The sequence below is a fragment of the Phaenicophaeus curvirostris genome, chromosome 1, assembly GCF_032191515.1.
Source record: "Phaenicophaeus curvirostris isolate KB17595 chromosome 1, BPBGC_Pcur_1.0, whole genome shotgun sequence".
Lineage (NCBI taxonomy): Eukaryota > Metazoa > Chordata > Aves > Cuculiformes > Cuculidae > Phaenicophaeus > Phaenicophaeus curvirostris.
The window spans coordinates 71,315,020-71,332,021 of NC_091392.1; the positions used below are offsets into that span (position 1 = coordinate 71,315,020).

A 17,002-nucleotide genomic window follows, 5' to 3' on the forward strand; every position below is an offset into this window, starting at 1 on the left:
GAGCTAAATAATATTTGTGAAGTACTTTGGAAGTATAAAAACAGTGCAATTGAAAGAAGTTTTGTATTGTGTCCTTTAAAAACTGTATAGATCCACCTCAGAGGAGGCTACTCTGTAGTCATAGGCAGAGTGATACTTTTGTTAGTGCACCTATGTATAGATTTGTATGTGGAATATTAAGGCATGATTGTCTCCCCTGTGTAAGAGATAATAAAGAGAATGAAACAAAGACTTGGGAAAGCAAAAAGGGCTGCTTCTGGGGACCATTTACAGAAAAGGCACAAGGAGTTAAACTGAGAACAGTAGTGGATTTGGTATTCTTCAAGAAATCTAAGTGGCAGAATGCTTCCCCGTGCTTCTTTTCTTCCTTTATGATTATATGTTTACAGCACTGTTTACAATTAGCTTTCCACTAAAAGATGCAGAGTAGCCCAAACTATGTAAAGAAGATGGTTCCTCCCCAATTAATGATGATAAGTAAAATTAATTTTGGAAACTGCACTCCGTAACTTCTTTAAGTATTTGATGATCACCTTAAAAAGGAATTGAAATTTTGAGTAGCCACTTACGGTAGTGTCATATGTTGTGTTGGTGCTGAGGTTTTTCAGTATGATTGAAGCTGTTGAATTCCAGATGGTTTCTTCTCTGGAGGATGAAGAACAACATACTTCATTTTCTAAACTGAGGTGTCTAAGAAATTGAATTATTTGGAGATTTTTAGGGTTTGTTTTCTTTTCTCAGGAAACAGTAATGACCAAGCCTGCATTTCTGGAAGTGGGATTTACCCCAGATATATTTTTCAGGTTATTCACAAATTCTCAGGAAACCTTCTAGGTAGCCTTTTATTTTCTGATACCTATATTATTTTTATGGAAATATGCCAAATTTTGGAAACAAGAATTGACTTTCTTTGCCCATTCCTTCTCTCCCCTGTGGGTAATTTGTTGCAACAAATTATATTGTGTTCCCAGTCAGATGTCATCAACACGAGGTTTTCTGAAAGTGCTTTAATCACTATTTCAACCATATCCAATTAGGAAGGGAAAAATCTGAATATACAGTAGGTACATTGTATGTGTCTTGCATATCAGCTCGTTGCTGCTGTAAGTGTTCTAAATAAAAAAACATACACAAAGTTATTGATGAAATAACTAATTACCTTTTAAAATCGGTAAAAATGTGTGAGATGAACAAGCCGAGCCTAATTAAATTAAAATATGCTGAATTTACTGTTCATCCATATTCTGAACAATAATTCCAATGTCTGATAAAAATGAAACTCTCAGTTAATTGGTTCCTCATACAGTACAATAAAATTAATGTTTAGGAGTTAAATACCATAACTTCCTCGGGGAAATTTGCTGATGTATCTCTCTTTTTTAGTCAGTCACATGTTTCATTGTTTAATGGAGTATCATGTGGACTGTCTTATAATTTTTCTTGTGCCTAGTGTCCATGTGTCTGGCTTCTAAAGAGACTGAGTGCTAATTTCTGATTTAACTGTGTCAGCTGTATCAGCTGACATACAGGTCATTGACAATCACCAAATCACAACAAAAAAAAATGACATTGCTATGCTTTTATCAGAATGACAAAAATAGGAACCATGTGTTGTGAGGACCACATACTGTAGCTTCTTTATAAAGATGCTAGTCATCTTTCAGGGCTACTGTTTATGCCTTGGAAAAGAATGAGCATATGACTAAACCCTCATGTTCCCCCCAGGATAAGAAAAGAATAATAGCATTGTGGATAGAAACGGCAAGAAGGAGGAATTTTTGGTAACAACTTTGCCTTTTAGCATACATGAGAATGTCTCACTTCTGTAATGTTCCAAGTGCAACGAATGGCATCAAGACTGCAAAAAATAACAACAGATTATTTCTAACTGAAATAACAAAAGATTATTTCTAACTGAAAGAATCCCATAGCCCCTGATCTATGAGTGGCTTCTCACAACAATGTTAATAAAAACAAAATAGACAAGCAAAACAATGAGGACCTGTGAAAACAGGCTGATATTTTCAGTTCATTTTCTAGGCCATAAAGGATGTCTGGTGTTACAGCACTATTATCCATAGTCAGGCAACCAAATAAAAGTCCCAGTTTTTAAATTCATGGGCATGTACAAACCTCGGTGGAAATACATTGGTTTTCCTTGGCACTCAGAGCTTTTGAGTAACTGTCATGTATTCAACAGATGCATTAAAAAAAAAAAAATTGGCATCCTGGAAATCATAGGACTGTTCTGGTTGGAAGGGATCTCCAAAAGTCCGTAGTCCAACCTCTTCCTCCAAACAGGGTCATCTACGAGATAAGACCAGGTTACTCAGGGCTTTTTGTAGTCAGGGCTTGAAAACCTCAAAGAACAGAGACTGTTTTGACAGCCTGTTTCAACATCTGTTGGTCCTCATGGGGAAAATCTGATGCTCTCTTGATTGTCTGTTATCTCTTTTCCTCCAACCAAACACTGCCACGAGGAGACTGGCCCTGTCTTGTTGATCATGTCCTCCTAGGAATTGAAAGGCTGCTTTTAGGTCCCTCAAAAGCCATCCCGTCTGTAGACTGAATTGTTTCTCTAAAATGTAAAATAGGCTAATCCTTTATAGGCAGCACTCAGTCAATGCTGTCCAGAACTATCCTCAGAGAAAATCAAGGAACCTCTTTGGATTTTTTTTGTAAGCCAGTGGTGGTATCTTCTTCATATTCTTTTTCTAATCTACACTCCTAATGCCTAGAGCCAGAAGTCGGGGAACACCACTCATGTCTTTCATGGCCTCCCAATACGCTTACTATGTGCCCACCATCTCACCAAAAAAAATCAATATGAAAGTGGTGATGAGGATGAGAAAGAGTGGTGAGAAGAGATGCAGTGATTTACCTGTCAGTTAGACATCAGCTATGATTATCCACTATAAATATATTTAAGTGATAAATTGAGTGTAAAATTATTGTTGCTTTTTCTAGGGCTTGTCAAAATGGGCGGAAAACAACGTACGATTCGTTTTCATTCAACAGAATCTACTATAAGGAAATGTTTATTCCAGTATTTTTCATGGAATTTAGTTTAGCATGCTGGGTTTTTTTTAAGAATTTTATTTTGTTTCCTATTCTTTATATTCTTCAAGCTGTTTTCCTTTTTGCTTCTCCTTCCACGACCTCCAACTTTTTTCACTTGCTGTCCTTGAAAGACAGGTAGGAGGAAAACAAGAAGTTTAAAAAAAATCATGGGAAATAAACCCCCTACTTCTCTTCTGGTATCTTTTTTTTATAAAAAAAAAGAAGAAAATTTCAGGAAAAAAAAATCAATGTTCTGTTGTTTCATTTAATCAGGTTCAACTTAAAAATCCTGTCAAAACATTATAATTTAACATTAGCATGTAACTTGATTTTATAGCAAGTGAGACAATTGTGTCTTCTCTGAAGAGCTTGCAGCCTGTCAGGAGACAAGACAAGACACTAGGGGGGATTACACCATGAAGGAGAATAAATGAGATGAGTGACAGAAAAAGGAATACAGATAACATCTTATGAGTCTAGGTGAATGGTGCAACACACATAATGTTAGCTCCTATGCTTTCTTTTCTCTTTTTTTTTTAAAAAAAATGTGAATGTTTTTTAACTTTCTAAACTCCTTTGATAAAATTTTGCAAAATATAAATGGTTTAAGAGCCACTGTTTTATATCCACAATTTAGAGTCCTTTAATATCCACAAGCTTGCTAGCTAGTCAGTTGAAAATCAAGTTCCTAGACACAGGGTTATTTTGCATTTTGGGACAGGATGTCCACTTGGCTCTGTACCACAAATTACTTTCGCAGAAAAGTGTTTTCAGTGGAGGATGATAGCGAGAGTTCATAGAAAGAATGGTTTAAAAGTGAATGTACTTCATGAAAAAAACCCTTGTAAGCAAGATCTTGGAAGATTATTTTGGGCAAGGATGAAGGTGTGATTTGAAACTGAAAGAAGTTGCAGTGCATAAATTATCAGGAAAGAGGTTCTGGGTATGTTTGTGGAAGATGGACCAAAAGAAGCCTGGAAAAATAAGGAATTGGCATGGAATTGGCATGGAATTGGCCCTTCTTTCTGCCCTGAGCCCCTGATGCTCTCCTTTGCTCACAGTGTGCACCAACACCTCTAATATCCCCCATCAGCTCCCCAGGCTGACATATCCCGTTCATTTCTTTAGGTGCTGTATCACCAGTGCTTCTGTGGTTTCTTATGTACTCAGTCTTGTTCTTCAAAGTGATATAACTGAGTAGCTGGGAAATAAGTATATATTAGAGAAGAATATGTCAGAATATGAATATGAATATGAAATAATTTTTACATTTTCTCACAATAAAAATATCCTTTGAGCTGCTCCAAATTTTACCATATAGTATACTAAAGACAAGCAATGACAACAAAACTTTCTGTGATGCTTTCTTTATAAGAATAAGTCCACACATAACAAGAGACAGTTTGAAACATGAAAGGGCCGCAAAAAGAGTGTTTCTTTTGGTAGTTGAAAGATGCAGGGAAGTAGACTCCTGCCTGCACGCATTAGTAGATTACTAGTGAATTTTGTAAATTGTTTGAGAATTTACTGGTGTTTTCAGTGATGAATAGCTTATGAATGGCTTGGGAAATAATCTGTTTCTAGTAACTTCATGTCTTGTCTCACATTCCTGGAGTGTTCCCAGAGCTTGGGAAAAAAATGTGGTGACTTTTTACATCTAAAAATAAGATATTTACTGAAGAAGTAATGAAATAGTTAAGGCATGAATTTCCCAGGCTCCAGAATTAACTAATACTGTTTAGGCAAAACCTTCAGTCTGATATGGGAGTGATTTAAGGACAGTAGAAAGATGTACCATATTCTAAAGTAACAGCAAAGAATGAGCAGGTAAATATTTATTAGAGGAGACTTGAAGTCTTTGTAGTAGGGAGCAGTAATGTGGATATACTGTGAATGAGTAGCATTTTTGAAAATGTCGCAGCACAGGTGGGGTATACTTTTCTTCATAGAAAGAATTACTATACCCCTACCATAATCACAAGATAGCATAACAATGAAAAGATTCATGATAGGCTATAGAAGCCTTTTAGGTTTTTTTGTTGTGTTCATTGGTTAAAAATATTTTGTGGCACTGGAAGGATGTAAAACCCTTTAAAGAGTAAACTAATAAAACCCCGACCTGGTAGATGGGAGAACCTAGCTCTGGACTGCTACACTCTGTTTTTAGGATGAATTTGAGTTTTTTCCATAGAATTCTGAAAATCTACATTAGCATGTATTGGTATAGTACTAGTAGTACTTAGTAGTTGCTTACAAGTGTGATCTCTCTAAAGAGTCCCAGAGGCACTACTGACATCACCAAAGCCAATGGTTGTGACCATGCATGTGGCCATGGAGTATGCATGTGGCCATGGGGACTTCAGCATATTCTTTTCTCATAAGCATTTCCTTGATATATCTACCAAATGAATCATAAAGGATAGAAATTACCACAACAGATGAGGGTATGAGAATCTGCCTGACTGTTTAGGAAGGTGAGAATAGTGGATTTGTGGATTAACATGAGGTTGTGGGAATATGGTCTGAGGCTTATACATGTGTGTGGAGAGGAGTATGGGACAGTGCATGGAAGTTAATTTTTTAATACATATATTTTAATACAAATAATTCCTAACTAAAAGTTTTCATGGGCTGTAAAATCAGAATTCTGTTGAGAAACCTTCTTGTTGCTCTTTTCTTTGAAGTTGAGAAATTAATAATTTTATATTCTTTCATGTCTAGTTTTTGAACAAAATGTCCTCTAGAAAGGATTCTTTCAGAATCCTAGAAAGGATTCTTTCAGAGTGATACTGGGATTAGTCTTTGAGCTACTGGTGTTGTAGAAGCAGCTGAGCACCATTGACCCCAAGTCTTTGACCACCATCTCTTTCTTCTTCATGTCTCCACATTTTTAAGGCCCACTGCTCAGGACAAAAGATAACTCTAGAGAAAATTTCAAGTCAGAGAAATTTTTGATTCAATCTGTGATATGAAATGGGAAGTGAATGCCTCAGCTGAAGCAGAGTAAAATTAGTGAATGTGAAACAATGGCATCCTCTGGGAAAAACACCCAAGCAAGTCAGGAAATCTATTGCTTATTGACAGTAAATAAATAAATAGAGAAATTGTGGCCTGGTGCTGGTGCAAAGACGTCTGTGAACGGGGATGCCTGGGTGGACCTTTGGATTCCCGTTGCTTGGCCGGCCAACCCTGAAAGACTGTGAAGTTTCAGTCAGTAGGGCATTATTTAAAATATAAGCAGGCACACTTATTGAAGTTAAGTATCAGATAAGATGCTTTGCCAGCCAGACTAGTTTTTCCTCTGGTCCTACATTTCAGCAAGTTATGGTATTTAATTCCTCACAGGAGATCAAAATGCTTGATCTCTGCGAAGAAGCTTGCCTTATAAAAGGGAAAAATAAACATTAGCCTTTTCCTGAATATGTATACACTAACACAGCTTATTTCTAACATTTAAAAAATGAGATAAATTTCTTATCTTTTGTTTTCTGTTTCCTGTAACTTAGGCTTGATACCATGATAACCCGTAATCCAACAATAACTAATAACGATCGTACAGAACAGGCTGCATTGCCTTCTTCATTTGTCCTTTTTTTGGCCTTGTTTACTCAAAAAGGCACAATAAGGGAGGAAAACTTTTAATCTATCTCTCTAATGAAACATACAGGAACATTTATGTAGTGTTCTGCCTTTTCCATAGTCGCGTTTCTAGTGGCTGCTTTAATGCTACAGAAATCATGTACGCTAACAGATTATAGGATCCTAAAGAAGTGCTCTGGTGATCCTTATTTGAGTGGGAAGTGCTTAAACGTTGTATCATCTGGGGAAGCAATGTAATGCATAATATTTTTATAATTTTTTTTTTCTAGTTTTGTTGATGGGCTAATATGAAGTTTATTTTAACAAATCAGATTTGCAAGGAGTGACCAAAAATAAGTTCTTCATAACATTAAAACATGCCTGTCTCCATCTTGGTTTTTGCCATCGCAGGCAATTTTGCTTTATAAATATCTGCAACTTTTTCTTAAAACATTTACTGGGTCTCTTTATCTCATTTAGCACAATGCAGTCCTTACTAAAACTGAAGAAGTTTCCCCTCAGAAGCAAAATTGAATCTACAAGTCATGAAGTGGAGTTGGCAGAGGGGTTTCAGAGGCTTTTATCTGATGTACTTAACTTCCCATATTCTTTCCTGTCGTAGGATCAAATCCTGAAACTAAAGCAAGGGGACTTTTTCTCATCTAAGAGAAAACACGGTAGTCAAGGAAGTGCCATTTCTGATCTATGTGAGGCTCAGTTTACTAACAGTGTGCAGAGTTTGGTTAACTTCATATTATGGACAAGCTTGTAAATTTGTCCCTTTCTAATGCTGTGATCTTATCAAGGTTGTACTGTTTTCTTTTTCTTCTCCTCCACCCCCCCATCTTCTTTCTTTCTTTTTTTTTCTTTCTTTTTTTTTTTTTTTCTGAATTGCAGCCTTCTGATCAATGTGCACTTTTTTTTCCATTTCCCTAAATACATCATGAAAAAGGATGAGGTTTCCGCCTTAATTGCTTGTGCCTTTTATTCACATTCCTCTCTCAGCCAGAATTGTGAAAAGAGTGTTAGTAAAAGGCTGCACAATAGAGCTTTTCATTAGGCCTCAACAAGGCACACAAAAGAAGGCTTTTGGAAAGAGTGAATGCAGGACTTTAATTTGCAGGTGGAGAGTAGATAAAAGGTGCTGACGCCTCTATTATTCTCTTACTTAGGTGACCCTTACCCCGTTCAGCTGATCCCAACTACCATGGCAGCTGCTGCCGCAGCAACACCAGGCTTAGGTCCGCTCCAACTGCAGGTAAGTCGAAAACAATGCCGGAGAAGCAAAGGTTAAGTAAATATGAACAATAGGTTTCTCCTCCTTTTGAACACTGCAGTTAACAGGCTTTGGGGGCTGTTTCCTTCACATAGAATCTGCATCTGAAGCAAAATAGTCGTCAAATCATATACATTTTCCTTTTACTTTGGGGGAACTTTTTGTTACGTTTTTATGTCCTTATTGTCAATTTAACCACTTCTAAGTTTGTATTTTAAATTTCCACAGAGCAGTGTGTTCGCTCATCTTTTCCGTTAGATAGTTCTGATGTGGGCTGTAAAAGCTGGCTAGGTGTAGACCAGCAAAAGGAAACACATTGCCAGGCAGAAAGAGCTGTCCTGACAAGCACTTTTAAACTGCTTAAAAGTCACTTAACGTGATTATATCCTTTTAGGCTGTAAGCTCTTTGGAGCAATGACTGGCCCCTCCTCCAGTGGGGCACATTTTAGGCAATGCTGTAGTGCAGATAATTAGCAATTATATTAATTTAATGCAGGCAATTAGAAAACAGGTGGAAAGATACCAAAGAATTTTTTTGAGCTATTTTAAAGAAGGCTTTGTAGCAAAATGCATCTGATTCAAAACTCCCAATATTGTTCTAAATTTTAGAGATATTAGTGTGTCTATGAGTCTTAATGATAGAAGTGCTGATGTTCCTCAGGTATTCCTGATCAGCACCACAACACTTGCAAGTCATTGGAATAGTAAAAGTGATGTCCACAGTTTCAATTTTGTTACCTGCCATGTATGCTCTGCTGGTAGGATGAAACCAGGTAAAATTTGGTACTAAGATGAAATCAGGATGCAAATCATCTCCAGTTCTGTAAAATCTGGATTGACACGCTTTTGTAGAAACAAAAACCAATCTCATACTCTCCATTGCTAATTCGTCTCCCAGCTTGGTATTATTTGCCAAGTCACATGGAACAGCAGAGCTTTATACCTGCTTGGAGAAGCTCAGCATTTATAAACAGTACGTGTAAAATGCATTCTCAAACTCAGTTTGGCCAGCATCCGTGTGAAATACACTCACTGCAACATCAGATAGTTCAGTTGTTTGGCCAGCATATGAGAGCATGGGACATAGTTCTGGGGAAGGTTGTTTTTTTTTTTACTTTAACACAGCCAGCGGAAGTTAGCTGAGTTTCACAGAAATAGCTGCCAGTGTGTAAGCTGACACATTCCATGCACCACAGAGGTTAATACATTCATTCCTATTGTGCCTTTGTATGAAAAGCTACACTGTCTGTGTGTTAGTTTCTGATTCTGTGAGTTACAAATACCGTAGGCGGCTTAAGAATCATGGGAGCCATAAAAGTCATCCCTCTGAAATGAATTTTGGGTAGTAATGTCAGCATTGATAAAGTGCTTATAATAGCCAAACACACATGAACACATATATGGAAGAAAGAGGGGAGGGGGAAAGGAAAAACAGAAGTGGAACTAGATAGAAATGAGAAAATAGAGGTTTGAGTTTAATTCTCCTTATTTTTGTGATCATTCAAGCTAGTCCTGAAATAATGCATCAGTGCTCCAGTAAGTTGGGAGGATGGTTTAGTTTCATTTCAGGACCAGCTTTGGGCTGAATCTCTGGTGTGCAGTGGGCTGAAGTATTCTGATTAAAATAGGCTTTATCACAATGACAGTTTCCTTACAAAAAGGTGGGCTTTGTGCAAATGTGGCTGACTTCATAAATATCTTAAGATCAATTTTGGTTGTGGAAAATTTGAAAACCTTGAAGACCTCTTGTTTCTGTGCAAAGGAGAACATGAATATGAAAGTATTGACCAAATTCACCTCTGCTGTTTTGCTACATGTAATTTAGTCTGGAATTAAAGGGAGAATTTGGGAGCCAGTCAGTGGGAGATGTTCAAATTACTAACTCCGTGGACTCATTCAGATCTTTCAGACTTGATCTCTAAGGGTATGTATATGCTGGAAAAAAAATAAAGTCACCTTTCTTCACATCTTAACAGTGATTTTTAGCTATTAGCGCAACCTGTCTAATAGAAATCAGACATGCCTCTTAATTTCTAGTGCCATTTGGAAGAGTCAGTTAGGCTAGATGTCCTTTGGGAAAGGTGTTATGATGTAGTACTCAGAATGGACTCTTACCCATGATAACACAAGTGAAGCTGAGTCTAGCATAGCTGTTAATCTGGAAGGATTGTGCCTTCTCCAAACTCTGTTCACATCCAGTGTAGCTCAGTGATGAGAAGTCATGAAGAAGCATTCATGGTGTTTGTTATGAAGAACTGGTTCAAAACCACTTTCAAATGGCATGAGTGATTGTGCAGCCATTGCAATCTCTTTGAAGGAGGAACGCTTCACACTTCAGACATTCCATAACGTTACACATAACCATAGTGTTCCTTACAAACCCTCCTTCATCTGGTTATCATCAGACAGTTGAAGGGCAGAAAAGTACAGCGTTTCTTTTCTTCTTTCTCTGTCCTCCCTATCACTTATCTTTCAGGCTTTGTATACCAAAAGCAGTAGTTTTCAGGGGAGATCAAAGAACCTGACACAATGCTCAGTTTGCTCCCAGCAGAATTTGGTACACAACATTATCTTCATGAAGACAAAGCCAAGAAATTTTTCCTCTTTGTTTGTATAGTGATAAACATGTCTTTGTTATTTCATTAGAGAATTTTAACTCAGGGCATGGCTTTAGTAGATCACTGTGAGATCATCAGGAAGTACTTTTTTATTCCTAGTTGTCAAAATTGGATTTTCTTTTTGTAAATGAAATGCATGCTGTATTTATAGAACTCCTAACACATGATTGTTTTCCTGTGGCAAAGATACTCTGTCAGTGAAAATGTAGTCTCTCATTTTGAAATGCCTTGTTGATTCGCACTGATGGGTTCGTAATCTGAAACCCTCCATTTCTCTCCCTGCCTCTGAGTCCTCACTGGGGTATACAGATTCTGTCATCTGATATCCACCACAATTAGCCATACATGATTGCCTTTATTTCCAGTATCCACAGAGAGACTAATGATTCAGTGAGAATGAAAACTAAAACTTACATTGTTAGATGTCATAAAAAGAGTAGATGGATGGGGCCATGTTGAAGAAGCTGGAACTAACATGATCTGTGCTTTAACCCATCCCCTGATAAGCAGCTAACTTATCAGTCTTGCATATTCACTTATACCCACATTTAATGGCGTAAATGCTATTTGAAGAAAAGTTTATAGCTTTCCTCTGTTAATGAGAAGATTCAGTCCCAAACAGTGTGTGAAATGTCATAAACCATTCAGGAAGGATTGCAGTAAAATCCCTCCTGGTTAGCACAAGAGTTTTCTTATGTTGGTTTATACCTCCGTGAATTTCATACAGTTTTGTTCTTGAAGAGTGATGCAGTATGGTGATTCTGTTTCAAATGCATGAGAACAAATATGAATATGGCTAATGAGTCGAAAGTACATCGATATGCATTATATGAGCATAATGTTTTCCTATTTGTTCAGCAGATGAGGGAATTAAATTCCTCCATGTAACAAGTTTTGCACAAAGTGAAGTGATTGTTCTAATACCGGTCATCTTAGGCATACCTAGTATGAAATAGATGCTTCCAGAAGTCTGACCGAATTCAGTATAAAATGGTACCTGATGGTTTCTTTTCTGAGGAAAAATAATTCCTGAGTACTTTCTGGCCATTAGGAAACAAAGGACCTGTTCACCTGATTTGAAAATTGAGAGAAATCTGCACTATTGGGAGTGTGAATGGTGCAGATTTCCTGGATTGTTTGTTTGATAATGAAATAGTGATAATGACTGGTTAATTGACAGTAATACAAGTGCTGTATATACCCATAACTATGAGGTCTGACACAAAAAACTCCTGAGACTATGCCTGTTACTCTTTTTATTTAACAAATTCAGAAAATCAACTACACCACCTTCAAAATAGTTCCTTTCTGAGCTGACACACAGCTGTATATGATACTGCCAATATTTGAACCAATTCCAGAGATCATTTTCTGAACGGCTGTTGAGGATCTCTGTCATTCTTGCCTTCACATCTTCTGCTGATGAAAAATGGATTCCTTTGAGCACCAGCTTGATCCGTGGGAAGAGAGAGCCAGGTCTGGTGAATAGGATGGGTGCTTAAGCACAGTGATGTTATTAACTAAAAACTGGTTCACGCTCAAAGAATTGTGAGTTGGTGCACACTATTTTCCCACCAAGGATAAGAAAACTTCTGTATTTGAACATGCATCCACTCATACTGAGTGAAGAGATCGAGTTGAGCCTTGTCTCACTGTGACAGTTTGGAACATATTCTATAAACATCTCTGTCTCCTCTCTCACTCTTGGTTCCCAAGATATAGGGTTAGTCTTAGTTTTTTTGTGTTGGACCTTGTATATCAAAAGGCACTTTTGGAGGTATAGTGACAGCTGCCCATGTAGTATTACTGTATGGACATTTTGTCCTGTCAAAATAGTGTAGCAGTCTTATGTAATATAGACTTCTTGCAAACATCTGCTATTGGAAAAACACCTCAAAAGGTTCTGAGTACCGACTATCGAACTTTCTTCCCTTTTCAACTTAGCATGAAGCAAGGCATCGTGATCACTGGTGGTTGTGTTCAACATTTTGACCAAACCTGTCAAAATGCTAAAATGTCGAAGCATTTTAGCTGGCTCTTAGTTCTAAAGACCAGCTGTTTGAAGAATCCTGATTAATTCTCTGGCTATTTGTAGACAGGTGATGAGTAGATATATACTTCAGACATATCTGGAAAAATAATTTTTGCCAAGTTTTTTAGTCTGCATTTTTCTTTACTTTGGTCAATTTCTTTTTGTTTCTACAAACCTGTTGTTTGCAGTGGTGTGGGAAGAGACATACCGAGGACTGAATTTCAATATATTTCAGTGTGTAGTCTGGACCACATTTTTAGAAGAAATTCTGCCACATGTAGTGGCTAGTTTTTCAGGAGAGCTAAACTTACCTTACCCAGAGTTTGACTGCTTCTCAAAGCTGTTCATCTTCCTGTTATTTGGTGTCTGACTCATTACAAATTTTCTTTTATAAAACCTTGCTTGTAGGTATTTTAAGGGTCACATAATCATCTGTGGTCTCTATGTTGTTTTTTTTTTACTTGAAGGAAAAAGAAATGCTAGAGCTGTTTAACAAGCATACAGTGACTGATCAGAAGATAGACTGTTCGAATGGTCATATGAGTATTACATAAAACATCTGTTGCCTGTGAAACAAAAACAAGCATGAAGACTGCCTGCTCAGTCAGATACCATTTTTTTTCCTTACATACTAGCTTCCTTTTGGCTTCTGCACCATTGCGGGGATGAATATCTCTCTGCTTGCCAGTTAAAGTTATTTTTCTGAAGTATCTCCTTGAGTTTTATTTGAAGTGTTTCTGATGATAGAACTTCTCTCTCTTAAGGAGACGGCACTATATTTTCATGCGTTAGTTGTCAAGCACATTTAAATTTTTTTTTTGACATATCTATTTCTGATTTCTTACTATAATTACAGACGAAACCACTTTTGATGAGATTAGGCAGTTGGCCTTCCAGTGTTACAACTCCTCAAATCTGAAGACCCTGAAAAAAAGTATGAACACTGTAGTGGTGCATCTGAATACTGAAAGCTTGATTCTTTCTTGTATTGGGAAGCCACCTTGCCAGAGCTGCAAAAACATGCAAATTATTTCTGATTGAGAAGGAAAGTCTCATCCCCTTTATTGTCTGTATGGAATGTAGCCAAGAGATGGCAGTACTTTATTCATTATTCATTTGCTCTGTAATCTACATTCATGACCTCTTTGGGATATTACTATAACCTGTTCTTTGCCTACAAGAAGGTAAACCATTTCTTTGCTGTACAAGGTTATTCCTTCTACTTGCTGGGTAGCGCCTACCTTTAAATGCCATCTGGCTTTTCAACAGTGAGAGTCAGTATCCTTTCACTGTTTACTTTTCTACTTTACCTGTTCTCATTAATAGAACTCTGACTTAATTTGTAAGGTATGAATCATTAGCGCACAGTTTAATTACAATATTATAATACTCATGCAATCCACTTAAGCATAAAAAAATAGAATTAGTTTTTCCCTGTGAGCACGCACATCTGGGGAAAAAAAGAGGTAAGTACATGAAAAGCAACATTTCTCATTAGCATAACCAAAAGATGGCAGTTGTCCATCTGCCATTAGCTCAGTGTATTGCCATGCTGTTTCTGATGGCCATCACAAATAATGATAATAATAGCAGTAATAAAGTAACATAATATGTATACATTTTTTGTTGGATGCCCTTTTAAACAATTTTTGAAATTGCTACATTTATGCAGATTCTGTAATCCTTACTTCTGTCCACCACTGGTTTATGGCTTTGTAAGTGAATGTGTCAACCACTAGATATTTGCCACCTGTTCTACAAATGAGTAGCCAAAATGGCAATTTTAAGAGATCACTGAAGGCCAAGGTCCAGTTTTTTAGTTACAAAAATGAGGCCCAGTGCTCTTCATGTAAGTGAATCTGCAGTCATCTAAAGAGGGTGGAAATCTCTATGTAGTTGTGGGGTAAACTGTCTTCAAAAATTTGCATTTTCCAAGACTTCTTATTTATTATGAAGTCTTAGTGATATTTGTTAAACTACATACATAATGTGTGGGGTGAGTGGCTATTGATTGCCAAGGGCATTTTTGAGCAACCCATATGTTTTTAAATGGAAAAAGTTCCTCTCAATTAACTCAAAAGCAAGCCTTACAACACCAGGATGCAACTAGTACTCACTTTCTGGATACCTGCTGAGAGCTAGAGATTGTGATAGATTGTGTAAAAGCGTGAACCACAAACATAGCAGCTCAAATAAATCTTGTTCATGGTGGGTAAATGTGCTTTCTGGTTGGCATCTAAATAGCTCATACTTGTCTGATATAATCTTACACAATGTTGTGGGTAAACTCAATACATTCTATCAAAATAGATTTGAATGAAAAGCTTGATCATATCATTTTATTGGAATCCAATTAATTTATTAAAAACAATCATTATGACAGACCGTATATTAATGCTTTATATTTTATTGAGCACTATGAGTGCCTGAACATATGCACAGTGGACATTTACAGGCAATAAATATACTTGGTAAAGCAATATCATGGCTACTCTGTGGGTTGTCAGATTATAATTCCCTCCCCAGCTCTCAGGGGGAAAGAATTAGCAGTGGTAGCATATTCATTTTATCTAGATTAACAGTCCTTTCTGCATAACTTTCAGATTCCATCCATATCTATGGAAAATGAAAAAGACTGAAAAATGACCAACGTATCTTCCTTCCAGTTGTAACTTGGGCCTGCTGTTTGCTAGCAGACCTCTGTCTGCATGAGTGAGTTTTCTTGTAGGTTAAAGAGACTGAATTCCCTCTTCCCCCTCCCTCCGACCCTGAGCCTGCAGGGCAGACAGACAGAAGCACACATATGATTAATACAGCACAGCTGCAGTAGTGACTCATTTGCATATGTATTAATAGAGGCAAAAACAACAATTCAATTACATACAGAGACATTCTGCATACTAAAGAACATATGCAAATAGTCTGGAAAAAGTGCAGCCAGCATTTTCTTCGACTTTCCCAAGCCCATATGGGCTAGCATCAGAGCCTAGCAGTTTTCAAGAAATCCCCTTTAGGAAGAACCTGTTACAAGATGCTTATACAACTATTACTCCTCCTTCCCCTGCCCCCAGGGTTCCCAGAAGGCGTTTGACATTTGGACAATGGAAATAGCACAAGCTGTCTTTTCCACGTTATTTTGTATTTGCTAGCTTTCATATTGTTGTCTTTTTACATATATGCCCCAGCATGGAGAAACCCAGTCCTTTGCTTTGTTTTCCATATGCACACATTTGTTCTGTTTTTCTCTCACCTAAACTCTTACGTGTTTGCCATTTCCCTTTGTCTTTTTGTCTCTCAAGCTTTCTCTTATCTTCCTGACTTCTCTGAATTAGAAAAAGATGACCATTCCTATGCCTTTCTGTTGTAGTGACCTTAAATGTCTCATGATAGTATAACTCAATGATTTTCTGCTAGTGGGCCATTAATACTTCTAATGGGTCTGAAAGGTGTCTCAGAAAAGTTAACCTGTGTGGATAGGTTAAATCATGATACATTGGTCTTTGTCTATAATAAGGAAGTTGTGGAGTTGTTAAACTGAAAAGGCTGAAAATCACAAGTGTTAAGTAGTTCGTACTACAGGTGATGCAGCTCCTCATAACCGGTACAGAATCAGATTCTAGTAGTAGAAACAGATGTTCCCTAAATCTCACAGGAATTGAATAGGCAATAGTTTTGATCATCTTTCAAAAGCAGATTGAAAGTATTCCAGCATTGGAACTTAGGCTATAGGAAGACTCACTTAAGCTATAAATAGTTTCCTTAGCTATAAGTTATTCCTTATGTTTGTGTCATAACTAAAACACTAGGTATACTAGATGTATTTACTCAATATACTTGTTTACATGGGCCATTCCTGCACTGTGATATGCAACAAAATATTAGGCTGTGATCCATACCCAGTACAGTAATTTCTGGAAAAGCATGACATTTGACTTTGTCCTTTATGGACTAGATAAATAGAGCTTAATTCAACTTGAAAAGAGATAACAAGTCACTAACAACTTTTGGAAACCTGACAAAGCCATTAAGATACACAACTGTCTTGTTTGGGTGGTAAACCCCATGTTTTAAGTGGTCTAAATTACTGTCCATTTGTTTGAAACATCACTGCGGTGTGAGTAGGGAAAAATAGGTCATGCAAGAAAGAGTGTTTAACTGTCTGGCAAGCATACTTGTGAGGTCAGGTCATCCTTAATTTCTTTTCTCTCACAAAAATGTTACACTTCTTTCTTTTTGGGGTTAGCCTGACAGACGGAAGCAGATTACTCCTTGATTATTTATAAGGCATTAATTTTAGATGAATATTGCTGAACTAACTGACATCATAAGTAGTTTTAGCAGCCAGCAGAAGAGCCTGTTTGCAGATTAGAATATGACAGTCTTCACTTATACAATATCCTGTCTAGGACAAAGTCTGAAGTGTATGAAAGAAGAGCA

At 37.2% G+C, this 17,002-nt stretch overlaps 1 protein-coding gene across 13 annotated transcripts in view; it reads left to right on the forward strand.

Annotated features, from left to right (window-relative positions):
• Positions 1–17,002, forward strand: part of SOX5 (SRY-box transcription factor 5) — a 638,339-nt gene that overhangs the window by 542,338 nt on the left and 78,999 nt on the right. For all 13 annotated transcript variants that reach the window (XM_069862326.1, XM_069862339.1, XM_069862334.1 and 10 more), the window contains one exon: positions 7,812–7,897. In XM_069862326.1, coding sequence (XP_069718427.1) covers positions 7,812–7,897 — 86 coding nt within the window. The remainder of the gene's footprint in view (positions 1–7,811; positions 7,898–17,002) is intronic.